Genomic DNA, 24,349 nt, shown 5'->3' with positions numbered 1-24,349 from the left:
ACATGCACAGTCCCTGTTCCTCCCCCACATAGCACTTTGTAAAATAACTTAACAGTTAACCATGTGCCAGGATTACTCTAAGTGTTTTACCATGTTAACGCATTTAGTGATCCCTGTAAGCTTCTGAGTGAGGTGATGCTTCGTTCCTCCTTTCACAGGTACAGAAACTGAGGCAAAGAGAAGCTAAATGGATTGCTGCGGTCCCCCAGCCGGCAGGAGGTGGAGCGGGGGTTGAACCCAGGTGGTCTGACCCTGAGTCCACATCTGGCCCTTAGCAGCACTGCCTGTCTCCTTGCCTGCTCGCTTCCTCCAACCAAGTGGTTCTTGACTGGAGCTGATTTTGCACCTAAGGGATGTTTGGCAATGTCTGGAGACAATTTTGTTTGTCACAACTGTGGGATGGGGGTGCTACTGGCATCCAGTGGACAGAGGCCAGGGATGCTGCTAAACGTCCACCGTGCACAGGACACCCCCACGACGACGAATCAGCCTGAAATGTCAACAGTGCTGAGGGCGAGAGACCCTGCTCCACCTAGACTGCCACCTGCATGAGCTCTCCGTCTGCCTCACGGGCCTCCTCCTCCTCCTCCATAGAACCCGAACGCGGAAATCTTCCAGCTCCCTCGGTCCTCTGCTCTATCTCCTTCAGTCCAGAGCTTCCAGACTGGCCTTCTGATGACGCTCAAATTGGTATCCCACATTCCCTACAGCCAATCAGTTGATCAGCTCAGCCTCCAAAATGCATCTGAATCCATTGCTGCTCCCCACCCCCACAGCCAGCGCTGAGCAAGCCTCCAGCATCTCCCTCCCAAGTCCCCGAAACAGCCTTTCTCCTGTGTCCCCGAGTCGCTCTCCCCGATACCGTCCATTCTCTACTTGCAGCCAGAGCCAGCTGTCTAAAGCGTAGTCCTGGAGTGTGACTTCCCTGCTGCAGCCTCCAATATCTTCCATCCCGTGGGAATGAACTCCAGCCCCTTACCGTGGCCCTCGTGGCCCTACGTACTGACATCTGGGGTCACACCTGGCCCACCTCCCCCTAGGGCACTGGCCTCCTTTCTGCCCCGTTAAGGCCCGTGCCCTCTGTGCTTGTTCCTCCCCTGTGGTTGAGTCCTTCTCCCCATTGAGGTCTTGGCTCAAATACCTTCTCCTCAGACTCGTCAGACACCTCAGCGCCTCCCCCGGCATCTCTCCGTCTCATCTTTCCTCTAGGATTCATCCTCCGTGTGGGCCCTTCTACATGTTCGTGACAGTCTGCTCTCCCCGAGCATAAGCTGGTTGAGGGCAAGGCTCTGCCTCTCCTGCTTTCTGCCGGATGCTCGGCGCCTCATGCACTGCCTGCATGCGTGTGTTCGTAAACGTGTTGGGGAACGCAATTGGATTGGAAATTGAGGCGAGAGGGAAGTTTGTCCTCGTGAACAACCAAGGATCCTTCTCTCACCAGCTTCCTCTCATCCTGGATTCTCCCCTCCCTTTTTGTTCTTATTTCCTTTCATTTCTGCTAACAAAACTGTGGATGCGTGTGTAGTTGCCTGTTCACCATCTCCACCTGGGTGTCTGCTGGGTGTCTTCACCATAAAATGGCCCAGATGGAGCCCTGGAATGATCCCCCTCCTTCCCCACCCGACCTCGCTCTCCCCAGTCTTCTCCATCTCAGTAGGTGACAGGACCATTAATCCTGCTGCTCAGGCCAAAAGCCTACCAGTGGCCCAGGATTCTCCCATTCTCACGTCCAACCCATCTGCAAGTGTTGACCTCACCCTCAGAGCACGTCCTGACCGCCACACTTCCCCACCGCCACGGCTCCACCCTGGTCCAAGCTGCCGTGCGCTCTGCCCTCGACTGCCGTCATTGCCCCTAACCGCCCCCCCCACCCCCACTTCTAACCTAGTCGCCCTATACTCTGCTCCCTCGGAGCAGCCTTTTAAAAACATAAATCAGATGATTTCTCTCCTCCGTTAAGAATGATTTAATGAATAGTCCTTATTTTAATAGTTTTACTCTTAGAGTAAAATCTAAACCCCTTACCCTGCCCTTCAGGCTCTTTGTAATATGACCTCTATCTACTTCTCCACCACCAGCTGGAGCCCTCCTTGCCCCATGCCTCCAGCCAGAGGTAAACTACCTAGAGTGGTAAACTCTTTCCCTGCCCAGGGCCTTTGCACGTGCTGGCCCTCTGTGTGGAGTACCCCTCTTCCAGCTCTTGCTAACACCACCCTCATTATTCAAGTTTCACTCAGACACTCTTTCTAGAGAAGGATTCTCTGACCACTCTACCAAAAGTAGCTCCTCCACAGCGTTTGGTGAATGAATATGGGTTAAGAGGGTTTTAGGGCTGAGGGACAGCTCCTAATAGTAGTGTTTGCCTTTTAATGGGGACACTTGAGGAACTTTCCCATTAAATAGACAGATGTTATTAAAACTCTGCTGAAGAAACTCTGCTTCACTGTTTACAAAGCACTTGCACGTGGTTTCCCGTGTGAGGACGACCCATTCATCTAACAAATATTCACTGTGCTTCCACTGTCACTTGGTAATGGGTGGTATTTGGGGTGGGTCCTCACAGCTCATCATCCATGGGGCCATTGCTTGGATTCTTCAGAACAGGCTCGCGAGACCTGTTGTTGGGGTGGAAGGCAGCGCCAGGCTCCAAGCTAGGGGACCCATTTGTGTCCTGACTTTGCTACTCCGGGTTGAGTGACCCGAGGCAAGTTGCTTAGCTTCTCTGAACTGAAGCTCATAGGGAAAATAGAGGTAATAATAATAAAGAACTTGAAGGATTAAGGCTGTCCTTCAACCCCTTTCTCCTCCCTCTGTGTCCACCATCCATGCTGCCAACTCTCCTGAATTCTCCTGACCCCTCAGGAGCCACATCAGCAGCCAAGCCTGATCTGCATCCCCCTAGCTCAACTTTCACAGGGGAGGTTCTGTTCTAAGAGACTGCCTTCCTGCTGGCAGGTGTTATCCAGTGAGCTCACTCCTGGTAACTTGTTAATGCCGGCTGCTCAGGCTGGGGCATTATCCTGCAGAAATGGCTCCTTTTGTCAGGAGTCAGGACTTTAACCTGAAAGAGTAGGTCTTTCATGGAGGATCCTAGCTCTGCAGCAGGCAGATGAGAAAGAGTTTCTTGGTAGAGTGCAGGGGCTCTTTGCTCTGACCGTCAGATCACCCCAGGAAGGAGTTAGTTCTCATCCAGGTTTGTACCTGCAAGAACTATCTAGACAGCCAGCGTGAGGTGATTGTGTGACACCCGCTAAAGTTGACCACTCCTGCCTCCCTCACATCAATTGTCCATACTGCAGCCATGATAAGTCCTTCAAAACACAGATCTGACTGTGTCAATCCTCTGCTTAAAACTCTTCAGTGGGGGCCGGCCCCGTGCCTTAGCGGTTAAGTGCGCGCGCTCCGCTACTGGCGGCCCGGGTTCGGATCCCGGGTGAGCACAGACACACTGCTTCTCTGGCCATGCTGAGGCCGCGTCCCACATACAGCAACTAGAAGAATGTGCAACTATGACGTATAACTATCTACTGGGCCTTTAGGGGAAAAAAAGGAGGAAGATTGGCAATAGATGTTAGCTCAGAGCCAGTCTTCCTCAGCAAAAAGAGGAGGATTAGCACGGATGTTAGCTCAGGGCTGATCTTCCTCACCAAAAAAAAAAGAAAAAAAAAAAAAAAGATGTGGCATTAAATAAAAAGTCTCTTAAAAAAAAAAACAAAAACACAACTCTTCAGTGGGCCCCATTGCTCTTAAAACAAAACCCCAGGGCCAGCCCCGTGGCTTAGCAGTTAAGTGCGCGCGCTCCGGTGCTAGTGGCCAGGGTTCGGATCCCGGGCACGCACCGACGCACCGCTTCTCCGGCCATGTGGAGGCCACGTCCCACATACAGCAACTAGAAGGATGTGCAGCTATGACATACAACTATCTACTGGGGCTTTGGGGGGGAAAATAAATAAATAAAATTATTAAAAAATTAAAATAAATAAAAAAATAATAATAAAAATAAAAACAACCCCAAATCCTTAATCCAGCCAACCAGGTTCAGCGCTAGGCCCAGCCTGCCTCTCCAATTTTACCTTTCCAGGAACTGCCCCTGCTGTTCGCACTCCCATCTCTGGGTCTTCTCTCAGAGAGCCTTGTGCCTTCTTACCACAGGTCCTTTGCAGAGGCTGCTCTTTCAATCAATTCCTTCTATATCTTGACTTTTGCCTACTTAACCCCTGCTCATCCTCAAGATCTCGGGTTCCTCCCAGTCCTAGTCTGGTTTTTCTCTTCTGCTTTCCTCATCTGTTGTGGTTTTTCTTCCAGTTTTCAGTGATTTGCTTCAAGTCTTTCTCCCCCTCTTGAATGTAAGCTTCATAAATCAGGATAGTCTTTCTCACCATTACCTGGTATGTGGACTAGTTGGTGCTCAACGAATATTTGGTAAATGAGTAAATGCACACATGAGCAGGAAAGGAAGGCTCAGAGCCAGCTAGGAAGTTCAGGAGAGGCGTCAGGGGCGCCATGGCTGCCCTGACCGTCCACCCCACCTCTGCCTGGCCGTGCCTGGACATGCCTGGAAGAGGCGGGCCTAGCACGGTCACAGCCCCAGGGAGGCAGTTCTGTCAGAATCCCCACATCTGACAGAGGAGCAGAGTGGATTCCATGCACAGGAGGCTTCTCTGCATGAAGAGATCAGAACACATAGTGGTTGTATCAGTTTGCTAGGGCCACCATGATAAAAATACCACAGACTGGGTGGCTTAAGTAATAGAAAGCTATTTTCTCACAGTTCTGGAGGCTGGACATCTAAGATCGGAGTATCGACAGGTTTGGTTTCTCCTGAGGCCTCTCTCTTTGCAGACAGCCACCTTCTCGCCATGTCCTCACTTGGTCTTTTTCTCTGTTGGAGTGCGTGTCTGTGTCCAAATTTCCTCTTCTTATGAGGACACCCATCAGATTGGATCAGGGACTGCCCTAACAGCCTCAGTTTAAAAGCCCTGTCTCCAAATACAGTCACATTCTGCCATATCTGGCGGTTAGGGCTTCAACATGTGAATGAACTTAGGGGGGCACACAATTCAACCCATAAAACGGATTATGGAAGTGCGTCATGATCTGATTCCAAGCTCTAACAGACAACATACAGAATAGAAGGCAGACCCAGACGAGGACCTAACTTATTTTTGAGTAAGACTGTGTACAGCATTTTCAGATCCGTGACCAAACCTCTATCAAAAAAGAACAACAATATGGCCAGGGACCGTGTTATCAATTTCACTCCTCATCCCTGCTCCCTCATCAGTTCAGATCATATTCCCACCATCAGCAGTTGGCTGGGAAGCCATTCACCCCAGCCGCTGCCCCGGACGCCCTCAGGAGGTCACAGGCAGGCAGTCCAGCGGACCACGGCTCCTCTTCATTCGTCCATCCAGCTCGCACCGAGCCCGCTCTGAGGCTAACAGACAGGTGGCTGCTGGGAAGCTGACCTCCTATTGGGGGAAGGAATCCGCAGGGCTGGCTTCCCTGCCAGTGGGCTCTTCAGAGAAGTGGGCTCTGAGGAAGGGTTTGACAAAGGCCTCCGCATGAGTGTGGAAGGCAAAGGGGGGCAGTGAGGCTGTAGGGAGACACTGCTTAGGGAAGCTGGAGGAGGAAGCAGACCCTGTGGTGGGCAGGGATGGTGTGGGGAGTTGCAGAGGCAGGCTCAGCAAGCAGGGGGAAGAGGGAACATGAATTAAGAATAACAGTTTCAGGATTCAGTACTTTTATTCATTCATCTTCCTCCAGGCAAGGAGGACAACATGAATCTATGTACACAGGGAGTGCTTACAGAGGGCCAGGCCATAGGGACACAGAGAAGGGTAAGACCTCGCCTTGAGGAACACCACTTAGTTGAGGAGATACAAGGGTACACAGAGAGCGATTCACCGTGGTTAGAGCCCAGCCACGTGCCAGACATGGAAAATGTGCTCAATTCACTTAATGAACAAACGAGGTAGTCCTACCTAGAGGGAAGGGCAGAGGGGTGGCCCCCCTGAGATAGAGAGGGCCGATCCCACCTGGGCAGATTCAGTAGAAGCCTTCTGAGCTGAGTAGGAGTTTGCCAGGTTGGGAGTGGGAGAGATGGAACATCTCAGGCAAAAGAGAGAGCATTTGCAAAGGCAGGGAGCAGCCAGTGGTGAGGGGCCATACACACGTGCAGTCAGGGCATGGGGTCCATACACACGCCTGCACTCTGGCCACTTTCTGATTGTGGTCGACATCTCACTTCAGCCTACTGTTGGTGCTTCAGGCCCTGGGCATTCCACGCCTAATTGCGCACGCCTGCCTCTCTGGTCCTTTCTGATGTGCACAACCCTGTCAGGCACCCAAAGATGGTGTGACTGGGAATTGGGTATTAAGCTGTATTATTGAGTTCACAAACTCAACTTTCAGAAATCTAAGCAAACAAGGGATTTGCAAAACAGTTGCAAACAGAGCAGAGCAGTCTCCATTTCCCATGACAATCAGCTTGTTTACCACTCCAAGGTACACTGTAACCGCTGTTGACATGCTCATTTGCATGCCAATACCCAGAATGCTTTTCTAGCCCTACCCAGCTTGGATTCTGCCAGGGAGCTGAAAGGTCTATTTACACATACAATACATGACAACTTCATTTTCTGAAGCATCTTTCATACAAACCGTATCCCCAAAATGCCTTAAGTTGGTGAAAAAATTTCAAAATCCTTTTAGACTTTAAATCCTTCTTTCTGGGCTGAAGTGGAGTTGAGATAACTTGTGCATCCTCAAATTAACATTTTAATTGAAAGATACTTGAGGGAAATGGGATTTCAGTTATTCGGCAATATGTCATATTGTGCTTGGTATATTGGGCCAAGGTTATGAAGAGAAATTATATGGCCACAGATAAATTAGTGGCTGACAGAGCAGTACAGAGAGCTGCTGGGCACATCAGACTGAACTAGACTCACAGAGGGGTTTTAACTGGGCGACTTTCTTACATCTGGAATTCCCTTGCATTGTGGCCCATGAGATGACATTAATATAGGGGCACTGGGCATAATGACACGGGTGATAGAAACACATATAGCTACATACAATTTACCAATTTTGAGAGTATAACAGAAAAAAATGATATGAACTGGTAATCCTGTGAGCTTTCAGTCTGAGCGGGCTAGGCTTTGATAGTTGTTCCATAATGGAAGGGGAGACTTTCCTGCCTTTTTGTCCCCAGAGGAAGGCAATCTAAGAGTCCTTTAGCATAGCCAAGTTTGAAGCCAGATTTTGTGTCAAATGCATCTTTTAAAGTGGTTTGGTGTTTTATTTTCTGAATCACTCTTGCAGCCACTAGGCTTGGATATAGGGGTGGATAGGAGAGGGAGGCCACAATGTGAGACCTCCTGGTTATTTGAAATGGTTATGGGTAGCCAGGCTGTTATCTTGGATGGACAAGAAATTAACAGCCTCAAAAGCCGGCTCATAAAGAGGAGGAGACATTTTGAAGAACTTAAGAACATGGGCCCTAGAGGATCTGAGTAGACATTTTTCCAATGAAGACATACGGATGGCTAACAGGCACATGACAAGATGCTCAACATCACTAATCATCAGGGAAATGCAAATCAAAACCACAATGAGATATCACCTCACGCCTGTTAGAATGGCCATTATCAAAAAGACAAGAAATAACAAGTGTTGGCGAAGACGCGGAGAAAAGCGAACATTTGTGCACCATTGGTGGGAATGCAAATTGGTGCAACCACTATGGAAAACAGTATGGAGATTTCTCAAAAAATTAAAAATAGAACTACCATGTGATCCAGCAATTCACCTTCCAGGTATTTATCCAAGGAAAACAAAAACACCAACTTGAAAAGATATATGCACCCCCATGTTCATTGCAGCATTATTTACAATAGCCAAGATATGGAAATAACCAAAGTGTCATCAGTGGATGAATGGATAAAGAAAATGTAATATATATACACAATGGAATATTATTCAGCCATAAAAAAGAATGATATCTTGCCATTTGCAACGACATGGATGAATCTTGAAGGCATTACACTAAGTGAAATAAGTCAGATGGAGAAAGACAAATACTATATGATCTTACTTATACGTGGAATCTAAAAAAAACAAACAAGAAAAACCAAGGTCGTGTTTCAGAGAACAGATTGTTGGTCGCCAGAGGTGGGGGTGGGGGATGGCGAAATGGGTGAAGGAGGTCAAAAGGTACAAACTTCTAGTTATAAAATAAAAGTGCTGGGGATGTAATGTACAGCATGGAGACTATAGTTAATAATACTGTTTTGCATATTTGAAAGTTGCTAAGAGGGCAGATCTTAAAAGTTCTCACCACATACAAAAAAATTTCTCATCATTCTGTAGCTATGTGTGGTGGCGGGTGTTAACTAGACATATTGTGGTGATCATCCTGCAATACATACAAATATCGAATCATGATGTTGTACACTTGAAACTAATATAACATTGTATGTCAATTATACCTCAATAATAATTTTTAGGGGCTGGCCCTGTGGCTTAGCGGTTAAGTGCGTGCGCTCCGATACTGGCGGCCCGGGTTCGGATCCGGGAGCGCACTGACGCACCGCTTCTCCGGCCATGCTGAGGCCGCGTCCCATATACAGCAACTAGAAGGATGTGCAACTATGACGTACAACTATCTACTGGGGGGCTTTGGGGGGAAAAAAAAGGGGGGAGGGTTAGGCAATGGATGTTAGCTCAGAGCCGGTCTTCCTCAGCAAAAAGAGGAGGATTAGCACGGATGTTAGCTCAGGGCTGATCTTCCTCACACACACACAAAAAATAAATAATAATAATAATAATAATTTTTTAAAAAGATCAAGAACATGGGCCCTGGATTCAGACAGGAATCCCAGCATCTTCGTGGGCTAGTAGTGTGATCTTGGGGAGTTATTTGATCTCTTGTGCCTCAGTTTGTTCATTGTGGAATGGAGATTACAATAATTCCTACCTCCTGGGGTTGTTATGGGGATTAAGAGGGCTGATACATGTCTGGCCCTTTTAGTAATCATTCAGTAAGTGCTGAATTATCCAGTAAGTGCTGGCTGCTGTTATTTTTAATACACTACATCAGCCCTTCTCAAACATGTGGTCTTGGGACCTCTTTACGTTCTTAAAAAGTATAGAGGACTCTAAAAAGCTTCTGTTTACATGTAGTAAGATCTACTGCATTAGAGTTGTACACATGAACCTAATACAATATTATGTGTCAACTATACTTCAATAAAAAAAGATTTACTGTATTAGAAATTAAAACAGAATTAAAAAGTATTTATTGATTTATTTTAAACAATAATAAACATATTCCTAAATGTTTATAATAAAACACATTCCTAAAATGTTTTATCTAACATTTATGTAAAAATAAGTATAATTTCCAAAACAAAAATATTCAGTGAGAAGAGTGACATTGTTTTATGTATTTACAAATCTCTTTAATATCTGGCTTGATAGAAAACAGATAAATTCTCATATTTCCTTCTGCACTCAACTTTTTGTGATATGTTGTTTTGCTTGAAATATATCAAGAAAATCAGCCTCATGAAGATATGTTGTTAAAAAACGGAGAATATTTTAATAGCCTTTTCATACAATTACAGATAGTTCTCTCGATACTACACCAAAATGTGGAAAGGGGTAGTTTCATGTTAGTTACAATGTGGAGTCTGAAATCACATTACTAACATTTTTGCACTCTGGTACATTGAAATCTGCTGGTCTACCTTGTACTTTGAATGGATCTTTTCCCCGTGCTTGATTTTGTAGCACCACACGTTGGTCACGTGGAAAATATTGGTTCACTGAATTCATGAAAGTCATGCGTATGCTGACGCATTTTATTATATAATACTTAAACATTCGTGTTTGTTAATGTCATAATGTCATCAGAAAAGTCCAAGTATTGAGAAGATGTTAAGTTCACAGTGATGGCTACATGTATTCCAACCTTCCTAATTTTGCTTGAAACCTCAGATTTTATCATTGGCAACAAATATTGTCAGGTGTTTTTCTTAAAGTAATAGGCTCACTTTGTTTTCAAGGAATTGTCTGCCACATACCCAAGTCTGAATAACCAGTTTGTCTGTCAGTCCTTCTTTCAAGTGAAATGGCTTTCTGTGAAAAACACAGCTAGTTAGCTGGCCACTCAACCCATCCCTTGAGCGTGTTTTCTGGATATAACTACTCTTTGCATGCTTTGGTTTGCAGCAGACAAAACTTACCATTTCATCACATAGAAGATTAAAAAGCCATGTCTTCACAGTTGAGCTTTAATGAAATTATAATTTTGACCACTTTATCAAAACATTCTTAAGGGCAACTAGATTTTTTACGCGGGGTGGGGGGTCAAGAATATAGTGACCACTGCCTTGATTCGTCTAAAGCACCAGCAGAGTTGCCCACCACTGCTCTGCACCACCAGTGCAAATGTCACACAGCAAACAAGGCAGATAACATCTTAGTATCATTGTGAAAATAGCTTTGACCTCTTGGACTCTTTGCAAAGGTCTCAGAAAAGCCCAGGGGTCCATGGTTCACACTTTGTGGACCACTGCACTGTAACATGAGGTAGTAATTGGCGCCCAGAGTGGACATCTGTAGTTTTGTATGCTCAGCATCTCTTCTTTCCTTCCAGAGACCCCAAACTCCACTTCCTGAGTGCTACTGGGGCCTCCAATCATAGTACCCACCCACGTGCCACCCCTGCCCACTGCCACAGGATGGGCATGTGGCCCAGACAGAGGCCATCCGTGGTTAGAATGGCTACCATCTTGGACAACCTCTGCCACCACTCTGGGGCTGCTGCCACATGCCACTTGCCATCGCTACAGGGCTTTTGGAAAGAGAAAGATACTCTTGTTCTTTTGTGGGGGCCTTTACCTGAAATGTCGTTAGCCTGGAGCTGATTGTTACCATCTCCTCGTTTTTCCTACCCCCTAGTCCCCACACTGCAAGAAGAAAGCCTGTCCATAGCATGAAAGGATGAAGCCAACACACAGAGAGGAGTAAAGCCAAGGGATGAGGAGAGAGCGTGAGACATCTCACCGCATCCTCACGTCCCTGGAGCTCCTGAGGACAGTTCTACTTGGAACTTATTTGGTTCTGTGAGCCAATAGACACGTTTTAGCTTAAAGTAGTTTTAATTCAGTTTCTGACACTCGTGATAAAAAGAGTTGGGATTAGAAGAGTTATCCAGCACCTCTGGGACATTCTTCACTACCACAGAGAGTCTTAGAGATCGGGGGAATTTCCGAATGTCTTTTCCCTAGTGGGTAAGAGCAGAGTGGCCCAGACTGAGCAGTTCCATGAGTGTGTGTACAAGGAGGATAACCACCTCAGAGAGGCATGGCCACACATGAAGGCAGGGAGGGCAAACAGAGGTTGTGTCCTGAGTCTTCGTGCAGGCCTGAGCACAGCTTCCCTGCAGGCGTGTAAAATGGGAGGAAGCACCATTCCCATGTCCCCAGGAAGCCCAGGGCTGCTCCAGAACGAGACCAGCTCCTGCTCCAGCTGTGACTCACGCCATAGCAACTGGATGATGAATTCTGAAACCATCCACCGAAGTCTAAATGCCCCTGTCTGTCCAAAGGGAATACACGGGTGACACCCTAAAAGAGCACTGGTCCAGGGAATTCTATTCAAGTAGTACTGGTCACCTGGTCAGAACTGATACTGGGCTCCAGGGACAGAACAGTCATACTTGTCCCAGGTCTGTTCAAATCTTGTGCAGGTTCTAAGCAGCTCATATATTACATGGATTACTGCATCACTCAGAGTTCTCGGTTGCAGAAATGAGAAACGAATTCTGGCTACTTAAGCAGAAAAGGTATTGAATGGAAGACCATCTGATAGCTCCTGGAATCGATGGGGAAGCTGGTGAAATGGCCTGGAAACCAGGCAGGAAGGGAGGGAGGGTACAGCCAAGGTCTCATCACTGGGCAGTCTAGTTAGATGCCATCTCTGGGGCTCCCACCTTGGACAATCCCTTCTACAACTGTCATAGGCCATCTGCCATTACTTGGAGACTCTTAGCTTCATGGCCATAGGAAACCGTCTCTAACCGACATGCATCTTTGTGTCACTCTCCTCTAGATTTAGACTTCTGGGAGAAATGTTCGGCCCAGGTCCCGTGCCCATGCCTGATCTGCTGGGGAGGAAGGTAACAGTAAGTATCTAGTTCCCACTGGATTTTGTAGTGGAAAGTGGGATCCTGGCCATGGAGAACTCCCATAATATGCAAGTGTCTACCTCAATGGATGCCTGCTTTTTTTCAGAACTGACCTTATTTTATATTCAACAAAACAAAATCTAGATGCTGATCAGAAGAGGAGAAATGGATGCTGGTCAGAAAAACAAAAATAACCCACTAATGTCAGTTACACCCCTTGACTTTAGAGAAGGGGAAGCTGAGATCCTGGAAGATCGTGATTTGTCCATAGTTACAGAATTAGTTAGTGGCATAATTGGGGTTGGAACTCAGGTTCTTGATGCCCAGCCCAGTGCTCTTTCCTCTACAATCTTTTTATATTCTTACATTAGCATGGAGGGGCTCTCACCCAGATCAGAATTTGTATTAGCCTGCTAGGGTTGCCATACAAAATACCACAGATTGGGTGGTAAACAACAGAAATTTATTTTTTCTCAGTTCTGGAGGCTGGAGGTCCCAGATCAAGGTGTTGGCAGGGTTGGTTTCTGAGACCTCTCTCCTTGGCTTGCAGACGGTGACTTCTCCCCGTGTCCTCACATGGTTGTCCTTGTATATGTGCTCATGTCTGGTGTCTCTCGCCTCTTCTTATAAGGACACTAGTGATATTGGATTAGGGCCCACCCATACGACCTCATTGAACCTTAATTACCTCCTCAAAGACCCTATTTCCAAATATGGTTACATTCTGAGGTACTGGGGGGTTAGGGCTTCAGTATATAAATTTGGAGGGGACACAATTCAGCCCATAGCATAGCTACTCCAGAAATTCATAACATCGTGGAATTAAAGAGACAGACATCTGCTTCTCTCTGGCACTCTCTATGAACAGTGAGCCAGTGGAGGTGGCCCCTGCCTCCAGGGACCCAACAGCCTGAAACCCAACGGGACCAGCAGGGGAAGCTCCTCACTGCAGGGATCCCCCAGTGACCCCTGGCTTGCTGCAGACTCATGCCCAATCTGATCAGTTGCCCCTGACTGTGGTGGCACAGGGCAGGACTCCTGAGTGGGCACCTTTCTTACCTACTGCTGCCTGAAATGGACGGCAAGTCCAAAGCCTCCCCAACACACCTCGGGGGGCACTTCCTCCCTTGAGCTGGGAAGGCCTGCTCACAGACTGAAGCCTTGATGCCAGGCTGGGAGGTGTCAGGTTTAAGGCCTTGGGTTTCTTTGGTGGTTTCAAGGGAGGCTTCTAGAAGAACCAGGGCTTGGACGCATAGTGATAGGATAATCTACAGCAGAGTATTCAACATCAGGATGACCTGGTTCTCCTCCTAGAGTTGCCAACTTTTTTTTTTTATCTTTCTTTTGTTTCAGCCTCTCCAACACACACACACATACACACAAACACACACTCTTTCTATTAGTATATCAGTGTTCGAAACTCACCTGCTGATGACCAGTACAAGACGGGGGAAACCCTGGATTCATGATGTTATTGCCCCATTGGAATTGTGGGTGAGTCCAGTTCTGAAGCAGTCCAGGAAGCACACTCCCTCACAGGTCAGGGTGGGGGGCAGATGGTCCCTGGCTGCACTGATCCATGCCAGCGAGACTCTAGGACCCTCCCTCTTCTGTCTGCCCCTTTATTTGCTCTTGTACTTCTTCCATGTCCCTTAGTCCTCAGGGACCTTCTACTCCTTTGTCCTTCCAGAGCCTTCTTTCAGAAAAAGTGAATGATGTGCTCAATGGATACTACTCTCAGAGGTACTTGTGTTTGAACCAAATACAGGAGGCCTTAACCAAAAAGAATTGATTTCTAGTTTCAGACTTGCAGGCGTTGACAAAACAGATAAGGACTGTGCTCCAGGAAGAACCATAATAGCGGTGCTGAGTGTGTGTGTGTGTGTGTGTGCCTGGGGGGATGCCACCTCAGGCTTCTGAAATTTTTTCCCCCAAAAGTGCGTGAGTACCCATGGACATGGCTGAGGAGGGAGCCCAAGTGTCAAAAGGTCATGAGACAAATGGATAGAATATTCTTGGAAAGGCCCTAGTGGCTCTGTAAACCCTGCCCACTCGCAAGCCTCTGACTAGTTCACCCTTTCAACCCAAACGCCCAAGGCTGCACAGACAAGCTGGCATGCCCCCACTGTGCAGTCATCTTTGGTGTCTCCCCTCACATCCCCCACCCACTTTCTCTTTCCCCTTTGTCCTCTCATACCACACTTCAGTGCATAGTCCAGGACTCCTGATGGAGAAGGTACAAGTATCCAATGATGGATAACCGAAGGAAAGATAGAAAGGTATGCTCAGAGCTAGGCTCCCAAATCCTGGCCACCGTGGCCTGGCAAACCTCAGCAGAAAATACATGGGTCGAAATCCGTGGTTCCCATCCTGAGATGATTTGCTTCCAGGGGACATTTGGTAATGTCTGGAGACATTTTTGTTTGTTGCAACTGGAAGGAGGAGGACTTCTGGCACCTGGTGTGGAGAGACCAGGGATGCTGCTAAACATCCTGCAATGCACAGGACAGCTCCACAAGGAAGAATTACTTGGCCCAAAATGTCAATAGTGCAGAGGCTGAAGAATGGGTCTAAGTGAAAGGGGAAAAGAGGAACCCTCTTTGGATTTCAGTGATTCTCAGCAGCTGGGTGGTGCTTGGCAGAGGGGAGCCAGTATTTATTCTCTGCGTGACTAACTCCAGGGGTTCCTGGAAATGTCTGCACTAGTGTGTGTTCTCCAGCCCCTCAGTGGTAGACTCGTCTGAGCTCAAGTGTGAGCGGTCACTTTTCAGCATTCAGTAAATAATTCCCCACCAACTATGCCCCAGGCCCAGCTATAGGCGCTACAAGTAACAACCACAACAACATTAACATGTATTGAAACTTGGCAGACAGTGTGCTTAGCACTTTATGTGAATTCTATCCTTTAATACTGCCCAACAGTCTTGCAAAGGAACTGTTAACATAATCCCCATTTACAGAGGAAGAAACTAAGGCTTAGGAAGGACCAGGGGCTCGAGCAAATTACCCAGCTTATAAGTAAATGGTGGAAAAGGAGTGCAAAGCCAGGCACTTGGATTCTAAGGTCCAAACTCCTAGCCGCTGAACTGCACAAAGAAAGATGCTGTCCTTGAAACAAACTCAGGGGTCTCTATGTGGATTAGCCACACAAAATGGTAACTTCCAGGAAATTTCATCTTGATAACAATTTTATTTTAATTTCACAATTTGCCTTGCAAGCCCCAAATTCTAACTCAAAACAGTTTGGGCTTAAACACTGGAGTCTGTCTCCCCAGGTGGAAGCTCCAGTTCCCGGTACCTCTTGGCCGTAGGCGCGCTCTGCCCTCGCTCCAACCCAGGCATCGGAGGAAGGACTGCCACGAGAGAGACAGCAGGGTGAGGAGCGTTTGAACCGAAGCGTGTTGGGACTCAAAAGCCGGTCGCCGCGCCTCCAGGAGGCGGCTGGATGCTGAGAGCCCCTGCGCGCCGTAGCCGCCTCCACGATCCCCGGCGCCGCGCTCCTGTCGCGGCCTTGGTAACCACTGGGACAGCCGCAGGGAGGCTGCGTTTTCTTCCGTTGCTCGCCACGGTAGCCCACCAGAAAGAGAAAAGGCTGGTCTTCTGGGAGCGGGACGGGGAAATGAAGCCTTCGGTAGACAAAGCTGAGAGGAAGAAAGGCACGCTCCTAGGAGAACTGGACCTGCGTGGACGCGGCACGAAGAAGTGGATCTGCGGCTTCTGCGAGCAGTTGGGAACAGGAGGGAGCTCTGCATAGGGTGGCAAAACGGAAGGATTCCGGGTGGGGATACGCTGGAGATGGGGGTTGGGGGGTCATGGTCCAGCCTCTTCACATCTCTCCAAGCTGTTTCCATCTCCTTCCGTAGCACCCCCGCCCCCCGCGCCCCCAGCTCCCTAGTGGGCTCATATCCGAGAGTGCGTTTCTAGTCGAGCGATCTGTCACCGAGAGCCGGCGAAAGCCTGGCCCAGGTGCACCTGGCCATCCCCTCCCATAATCCAGGGAAGGAGCTGGCTCCAAGCGAGCCCTTCGGATTCCCCATGGACTTGTCCCTTGGGGACCGTGCTGCCACCAGGTCCCAAATCTCTGTCAAAGTCAAACTGGTGGGTTGCCCTGGAGCTAAAGGATGCGAAACTTTCCTCACCGAGGGGCTCTTAGAGCAGTGTCAGCTGCGCGAAACTCGGAAAGCCTCAGAATCACTGATAATAAAACAGTTGGGATTCTATTCGCGGTGTGCCTTAAAGCACCTTGGCTTCGTCTATATCGGCACAATGCCCCCTCCTGGGAGGGCGAGAACTGGTTTCGGGTGAAACTGGGGTTCAGACTGATGGAGATGGCGGAGGGTGGGGGGGGGGTGCCACCGCTTATGTGTCTCTGGCACAACCCAGGCGTCTTGCTCCAGGAAGAACCAGAAGTGGCTTCTTCATGGGGAGCCAGATCGCGCCCGCCTTTATTGTGGGGAAACTGGAAAGAGCCCCGCGCTCAGCTTAATGTGAAGGAAAAGACCGAAAGTTTTAGAAATGAACCCTATATATGCTGAGAAACCCCAACTGGAGCGCCTTTCTCGCCGGAAGAGGCGCGCGTGTTTGCCTTGCCTAGATTCGCGGAGTAGGGCGCCCCCCGGGGTGTGCGTGTGGGTGTGTGTGGGTGGGGGAGTGGCGAGGAGATTTCTGGCAGGAAAAGAAGCGGCCTAGGTCTCCAGGACGCGGAATGGGCGTCTTCGGGAGGTCGTGAGAACCCGGATCCGCTCTTTTGTGTATCCGCTTTCCTGAGCAGCAGAAATACCCTACTCTGGTGGCCGTGCGTTTTTCCGCCTCGGCGGAAACCCCCTCACCTCCTTCTTCTCCTAGTCCGCGTAACGCGTAAAAACCCCCGCATGTCTCCCCAATGTGGCTTCTAAGTCTTCTAAGTCGTAGGTGGCTGTGGGAGTGCAACAAGAAGCGGTGAGAACATAAGGTCCGGGAGCCACAGGCTCCGGCTACGCAAGGCCCCTCGCGGGGACTCCAGCGAGGGATTGCTCTCGGTCCTTGGAATCGTGGCCCGCAGGGTCTGGGAGCAGGGACCTCGCTAATGAAATGTGCCTCCAAGCAAAGCGAGGGGCCTGTTCCGAGAGGAGGCCGCACCATCCCGCTGGGAATTTGTCCCTAACAAATACGATAGATAAAAACGACTGATGATAATCCTTATCAATCCGAGCGAGCGCAGCGAAGGACGGAGTTCTCACGCTAACGCAGGAGTGGTCTCTGCCCTGGAGGATGGCGGCCAGAACAGCCAAACCGACAGGGCTGGAGATGCGGCCGGATCCTAGATGCGAGGGGGACGCTACAGGGCGGGGTCTGGATCAGAGCCACAGCGGGGGGTAAGCGCCCTCTTTTCTTCCAACTCGGCTCTGCTCTCCTCAGCGTGGGGGCTCCAGGCCGCAGCCGGACAGGAGACCAGAGAGCGCACAGGGCGAGCGGGCGCGGAGGGCGGAGTCTCCGCGGGGTTGAGGGTGCGGAGAGGGGCGGCGGAGCAGCAAGACCAGGAGCGGAGCTCCGACTCGCCACCCCATCCCCGACCCGCCCCAGGAGGGTGTCCCAACCCAGGTCCCCGCCTGTCCACTCCAGAGCGCAGGCCTGGGGTTCAGAGCCCAGAAATCCCACATGGATTTCTAAGAAAAAAAAGTTTATTTAAAACTTTGTACATAAATAAATAAATAAATATCTTCTGGTATTACAGAGACAGTACAATTACAAGCTAGGGCAGGGCCAGGGTCTGGGGTCTGCGGGAAGAGAGGGGTCGCCAGAGGCAGAGAGCTGGGACCTCTGCTTGGGAGAATGCAGAGCATCTCCAAAACAAAAGGAAGGGGTTTCCCCGACACGGATACCACAGGTGACAATTTCTCTCCTGAGAGAGGAGCCGCGGCCTGATTGAGGGACAAACGGACTGACTGAACTTCAAGGAGGCTCCTCGAGGAGTGGAAGAGAAAGGAAAAGAAAACAAAAAACAGGAGTTCATAAATGTGTGTGTGTGTGTGGGGGGGGGTGTTGGATAAAGGACCAAAGGAAAGAAGTGGGGAGGGAGAAAAAGACAAAAAAAGGGAGGGGGAAGCGAACGGGCACCCAAGGGGTGAAAGGCTGAGCTTGACCCAGGGTGGAGGAGAGTAGAGGAAGCGAGAAAGCCTGAGCCAGTCCAGACAGGGCGGGCGAGGAAGCGCCAGTGGCCAGCAAGGCGCTGGGCCGGGCGGTCGTGCCCGCGGGTGCCGCTGTGCTGCATGGCTGAGAAGGACTCGAGCGCTTGCAGCGTTCACAGCTTGGAGTTCGCTTTGGACGGCCGCGGGCCCTGGGGTGGGGATACCAGCGTCAGGTCTCTGCCAAGCTCTTGGCGCTGCCCAAGGCCGGGGCCTCCGCAAAGGCTTGCCAAATCCGTGCGTGGCCGCCGTTTGGCAGCGGGTGCCTGGGAACCAATGCTGCACCCCAGGACCAGTCTTTGAGGGGCAGGGAGGGCCTGGGGTGGGCGACCTGGGGAGGCATGAGCCTAGGGAGTGACCGTGAGATCCCGGTCGTCCTTCCCCGAAGAGGACGGAGACATGGGCAATTCGTCGTCATCCTCGGAGCATTTGGCTGAGGAGAGCGACGCGCACTTGCAGCCTTGCGGTGCGCCGGCGCCGGCACCCGCGCTCCCGCTGCCGCCGCGGTGGTTGCTGCCTTTACCCTCCTTCTTGTGCTTCACCCGGCGGTTCTGGAACCAGATCTTCACTTGCTTCTCAGACAGATTCAGGTAGGTCGCGATCTCGATGCGGCGCAGGCGGGACAGGTACATGTTAGAGGCGAACTCGCGCTCCAGCTCTAGCAGCTGCGTGCTGGTGAACGCGGTGCGCATCCTCTTGCTGCTGGGCAGCTGGTTCGAGCTGCTGTCTGGAGTGGGTAGGGGTGCAGAGAGGAAGCGATCAGACTCCTGAGCCGTGGGCCCCATCCTCCGGTAGGCGGCGGTTAGAATCCTGGGACTTTGGTCTCTCACCCACCTCTTTGCCCTACACGCGACGCACTGCAGCGTGACAGCGGGCGCCTCCCTGCCAACCCGTGGGACTCTGATAGTCCCAGAGTCACGCGGCCCTGGCACCACTGTATGGAGCGCCCTGAACCCCAGCCTTCGCTCCCTCTTGCGCACCCCCTCCAGGACCTAGACCGTCTGCCCTCACCCTCCCTCCTGGAGTCTTGTCCCGGCCGGCCTCCATCCGCACACCACACTGAGTGTCCCTCTCAGGGCCCCGATATGACTCTCATCGCCCCTAGAACGCTCAGGGTCCCCCATCCCCCATCCCTGCCTCGCCAACTCTCGTTGGGTCGCCTATACCCTGTACCCCCGGGCGACGGCCCGGCTTACCCACAGAGATGCAGTGGAACTGCCTGGGGTCGGGCAGCGGATAAGAGGTCTGGTAGAGCGCGGCGGCGGCAGCGGCGGCGGCGGGGCCGTGAGCGACCCCGGGCGACACGGCCGAGTGCTGGCGGCCCAGGGGCGCGTGGCAGTACTGCGAGCCGAAGGGCGGGAAGGACGCCTTGAGCAGAGGCAGCGCGGGCGGTCCGGGCGGCCCGTGCAGCTGCGAGGCGGTGACGCAGAGCGGGCACACGCACAGCAGCCCGGCCTTGCGCGCGTGGCAGGCGCCGGGAGAGAGGCCGTGCAGTGCGTGCGGCGGAGGCACGGCGTAGGGAAAGAGCGGCGGCGGGCTGCCCTCGGGCGTCTTCTTCTCGCCCGCCTCGCGCAGCACCAGCGAGTCCACCAGGAAGGAGCGCGGCATGGCCCCGGTGCGCGGCCGCCCCGCCGCCAGCCCGCTCCCTGCGCCCCGCGGACCTCGGGGCTCTCCACCGGCTTTCCTGGGCCGCGGCCGCGCGCAGCTGCCTCTTCCGGGGAGGCAGAGGGTGCCGCTGAGGCCGAGGCTGAAGCCGCCGCCGCCGCTGCTGCGGGCGCCGCCCCAAGAGCTCGGGGTGCTGGCCAGCGCTAGTGGTGCTGAAAGGCGCCGGCGGCGTCGCTTAAATAGGACTATTGCCATGTGATGGGCTACGCCAGGAGCGGCCGGGGCCTCTCAATAGGGTTTTTGTGCCTTTTCTCTTGGCATTCACTCTGCACGCTTCCTCATTATTTCACTTGTTAACTAAATGAACTGCATAATGTACTCTATTCTTGTCAACCCCACCCACGCCGTAACTGGCGCCCTCGCCCCCTCCTCTCCCTTTTGCGGGTTTATTTTCTCATTCTCCTGCGATTTAATATTCTTTTCTTTCTCTTTATTCCGTACTCCCTTTTGGCTTTGCATTGGCGATCGGCCCGTTTATCTTATTGATTTTTGTAGTCCCTCGCTTCCACAGATCCCCATGGGCGCACACCCCCATCTTCTCTGTGCACTCTCTGTCTTCGTTCCCTTCCTTCTCTCTTCACCCTCTGTCCCCCACGATCATGCTGCCTCCACTCAATTTTCCCGGTTCAGCGCTGTGCACCCCGCTGGCGTCCCTACAGCCAGCCTCCAGTTTCCACCTGTGGAATCCCTTCCCCTCTCCCTGGGTCGGAAGCAGAAAGACTGGGGCTCCTGCGGTGAGGAGGCGCCGCTAGGGAGAGGGGGCAGGGCTCAGTATTCCTCATCCAGCACTAACTCCACCTCTGTCACTCTGTTTTCTCCAAGTTTTTCAAATAGTCTTAACTTTGATGCTGCCAATAACGCTCAGTCTTTGTTCGGCAAATGCTAGTCAGTCAGCCCTTTCCTGCAAACGACCGGGCTGCGGACTTAGAGAGGAAAAGAGCTGCTGAGAGTCACGGACAGAGACAGGGAGTGGGGAACGAAAGCCTAGACGGCGAGGATCCAGGTCTCGCATCCCACCAGATGTGGCGAGCGTGGGCGTTCTCTGCAGGCGCGGATCTTTCCGGCGCTTTCTCCACTGGCCCGCACCCCAACCCCACACCCCAAGAGACTCGCGGGTGCGCTCGGAAACCATTGCTTCCCCAAAGTCTGCCCCGCAGGAGCGGCGCTAAGGGCAGTTGTATTCCCATCTTCTGCTGCCTTCGCCCACCCCGACCGAGCTCCGGTCTCCCCAAGACCTTCTCCGCGTCACTCTCTTCTTTCTGGTCACACAATGGTTAAACAACTTCAAACGCCTGGCGCTGTGTATACAGCTTCAGCTTTTTAAATCGTCCTTAGGCTCAAAGCTGCTTCGCCCAGGAGCTTTTTCCATACAATGGGAAATTAGCATAAATATTGCGAATTTACAGCCCCGGACTTTTCATTGAAGACGTTTACTTTCGATTTTATTGGAACCAAATCGCTGCAGTCACCTGCTCTGAGCCCTGAACGGAATTGTGAGAAATGGAGGGAGAAGCCTTCCGGAGGGCGGAATCAGTGCACGGGAATAAGACTGCCCCAAATTGAAGCATTTACATGGGTTACCATCACTGGTGACATCTTTGCAATAACAACAGCAACAAATTATGACTGATTAAAAAGCAAAGACAATTCATTTGAGAGAAAATAACTTATTCCATGAAAGGGAGAGGGGCAATGGGGAAAATAACCTGGATGCAGGGCATGTCATCTAGCAAGAGGAGTAAGGGCTCAATGCCTCCTTGACTGTTTGGCATTGGGGGCGGGGGACCAACGCTGCCCCCAACGACTTGGTCTCCTCCCCAAGGCTCCCCGCTCTAGGGTGATGCTTGCAAACCAGCCAGAGTGCATCAGCGAAGCCTAATGCCGGTTCTAATTGCCCTCTGGAAAATGTGGGATGGCCTGGACCGCTGAAACTGAGCCGGGACCAGGGCCGGGAGAGCGGCTCCTGCTGGGCAGAAGCGGGTGGGAGAGGCGCGGGGTGCGGGCGCGGCCCCGCGGGGTGAAAGGGGCGGCCCCCGCGCCCCGGAGCCGGGAGCCCACGAAGGGCCAGTGCGGAGCTCTCCTGGGAGCCCCAGCCTGCGCCCGGGGAGGAAGGGGTTAAGGGCCCCTGAATGCGAGCAAGGCCAAAGCTACTGGGAAAGAATATCTAGGGGGGAAAAATAACCAGTTTTTTTTTTTTTTCCCTCCAGCCTCTGGACCTTATTGAATGTCATTGAAGAAAGTTTTGAATGCCAGATAAAGAGAGGCGAATTAAAGTGTGTGACAGCGGAGGATAAGCAAACACAAAGAGAACTCTGTCACACTTTGGGGCAAAATCCGTGGGCTTTTTACCAAGTCTCTTCGCTATGATTGAATTAAGTAATAGGAAAACATTTTCTTTCAGTTTAGAGCCATTAGACAAAAACTTCAAAGCGAATAACACTTTTTAATGTGCTTGCCCACAATGGATCGGGTTTTGTGCTGAAATGTTTAAATGGTTTGTTGTGCAACTCGGCGCGGGAGAGACGCGGGCCCAAGAAAATAGCATTCCTGAGAGTGTGTTCGGGAGGAAAGAACGCACACTTAATCCTCCATCTCTAAGGCCGGCGGGCTGCGGCCGGAGAGGGGGCTCCCTGCTCGGCGGTCGCGGGCCGCCGGGCGCGCCCCAGGGGGTTGATAATTTCAAGAAAGTTCTGTGGCCCCCGAGAAGGCCGGCTCCGCGGGCCGGGCAGGAGCTGAGACGCGCGGGCCGCGGGAGATTCAGTGCCGCCCGGGGGCCCAGCGCCGTTCATCTCACGGCCCAGCCCCTCGGCCTCTGCTCGTCGCCGGGTTTCCGGCCACTGCCCTCGGAGCCCGGGGGGTACACTTTGGCGGCCGCGCTGCGTTCCCGTTCAAAGCGCCTCCCAGGACTGGCTTCAGCCGGGTTTGAACTTTACTCACCCGAGCGGACGCCCCTTGGGGCGGGGCGGGGGTGGGAGGAGGCGGCAGGATTAGCCTGACAGCCCGAGAGAGGGGCCCGGCGGAGCCCCTCCGCCTGGTGGGCCCTGCTCTGCCCCCAGAGCTGGTTTTCAAGTGTCCATCAGGGACAGTTCGACATGGAATAATTTCTGTTGTCCTGGTCTTTTCTTCTCTTTTCATACTGCCTCCTTTCCTGTTGGTAGAGAGAACATGCCATCTTTCTCTTGGAAATATAGCTCTAAGATATTTTCAGCAAAAACTGGACAAATGGGGGTAGAGTGGGGTCCTTGTTCCCTTACCTCCTTCTCATATTTCTGCAAATGTCACTTTCCTTCTCAGGGAGGCCGACGACCCTATTTAAAAAAATCACTCCTCTTCCCCACACTCCCCAGTCCAGTTCTTTGCTTCCTAAATACCTTGCAACTTTGTGTCTTTTACTCACTTGTTTTTCTGTCTCCCCATCCCTTACCCCCGCCCTCACGCTGAAACACGTGCGCCACTGAGGATCAGCGTGTTTGTCTATCTTGTGCGTTAGTGTATCCCTACACAGAAACGCTCCTGGCTCACAGTAGGTGCTCAATATATATTTGCTGGATAGATAAATGAATCAAAGAGACCTGACTCGGGAGGGGGCCTGGGTAAGAGGACTTTCTGGTTTGTCTACTTAATACACCCAGACACTTAAGAGCCTGTTCACTGACCTGCAGGAACTGTCTGACTCTCTAGCAGCCACCACACCTTCCCCAGTGCCAGAATCATCACAGGAGTTCAATGTGTTTGTTGAGTGAATGGCAGATCTGTAGGTACCCAGCCCTCTTCCAGAGTTTCTCAACTTTCTTCATAAAGGCAAGATGATCCCATTCAAGGTAGTTCCAGTGTCCAGGTCTGCAGGAGTTGGATGAACCTATTGGTAGCTCAAGACTAGGAGTAGTCATCTAGGTCTTTTCATGGTGTACAGGGGACGGATTTGGTTTGAAAGAAAGAAGATGTGGTATATGGCCTGGAATTATGAGTGACCATTTCTGTTCTTTCTGGCTTAAGGCAATGGAGTGGGAATTCTCGTTGTAAAGAAAGGGACTGCTCCCCTGACCAGGCCAGTAGTGACTCAGACAACTCCCTTAAGAGAGAGCAGTCTGTTCAGTTGAGCAGAAGGGCAGGAGATCACCTGGTCTGCCAGGAAGTGGAGGGTGTCTATGTAGGGGTTGGGGAGGGCACCTAGAATTGGGCATCGATGGGAAGTGGAGGCCAAGCCGTGCAGGGCCATGCTAACGGGTCTGTACTTGATCCTATTCAGAGATTTTTAAGCAAGGGTAGTAACAGAGTCAGACCTGAATTTGAGAAGTATAACTGGAAGCAGTAGGAGGTCTTA

At 51.3% G+C, this 24,349-nt stretch overlaps 1 protein-coding gene across 1 annotated transcript; it reads right to left on the bottom strand.

Moving 5' to 3' along the window:
* Nucleotides 1–18,707: 18,707 nt before the first annotated feature.
* On the bottom strand, nucleotides 18,708–19,968 carry GSX1 (GS homeobox 1). The gene is made up of 2 exons (XM_058547919.1): nucleotides 19,557–19,968; nucleotides 18,708–19,087 (listed from the first exon to the last, which is right to left on the bottom strand). The coding sequence occupies exons 1-2, from the start codon at nucleotides 19,966–19,968 to the stop codon at nucleotides 18,708–18,710; spliced, it is 792 nt and encodes a 263-aa protein (XP_058403902.1).
* Nucleotides 19,969–24,349: the final 4,381 nt, after the last annotated feature.

Source organism: Diceros bicornis, chromosome 9 (genome assembly GCF_020826845.1).
Source record: "Diceros bicornis minor isolate mBicDic1 chromosome 9, mDicBic1.mat.cur, whole genome shotgun sequence".
NCBI lineage: Eukaryota > Metazoa > Chordata > Mammalia > Perissodactyla > Rhinocerotidae > Diceros > Diceros bicornis.
This window is presented reverse-complemented; position numbering and strand designations above follow the sequence as displayed.

Excerpts from the sequence above, each read along its gene's own strand:
- GSX1 (XM_058547919.1), bottom strand. The coding sequence starts at position 19,968 with ATGCCGCGCTCCTTCCTGGTGGACTCGCTGGTGCTGCGCGAGGCGGGC. Across the intron at positions 19,088-19,556 it reads GTTCCACTGCATCTCTGTGG|ACAGCAGCTCGAACCAGCTG; the intron begins GTAAGCCGGGCC and ends TACCCACTCCAG.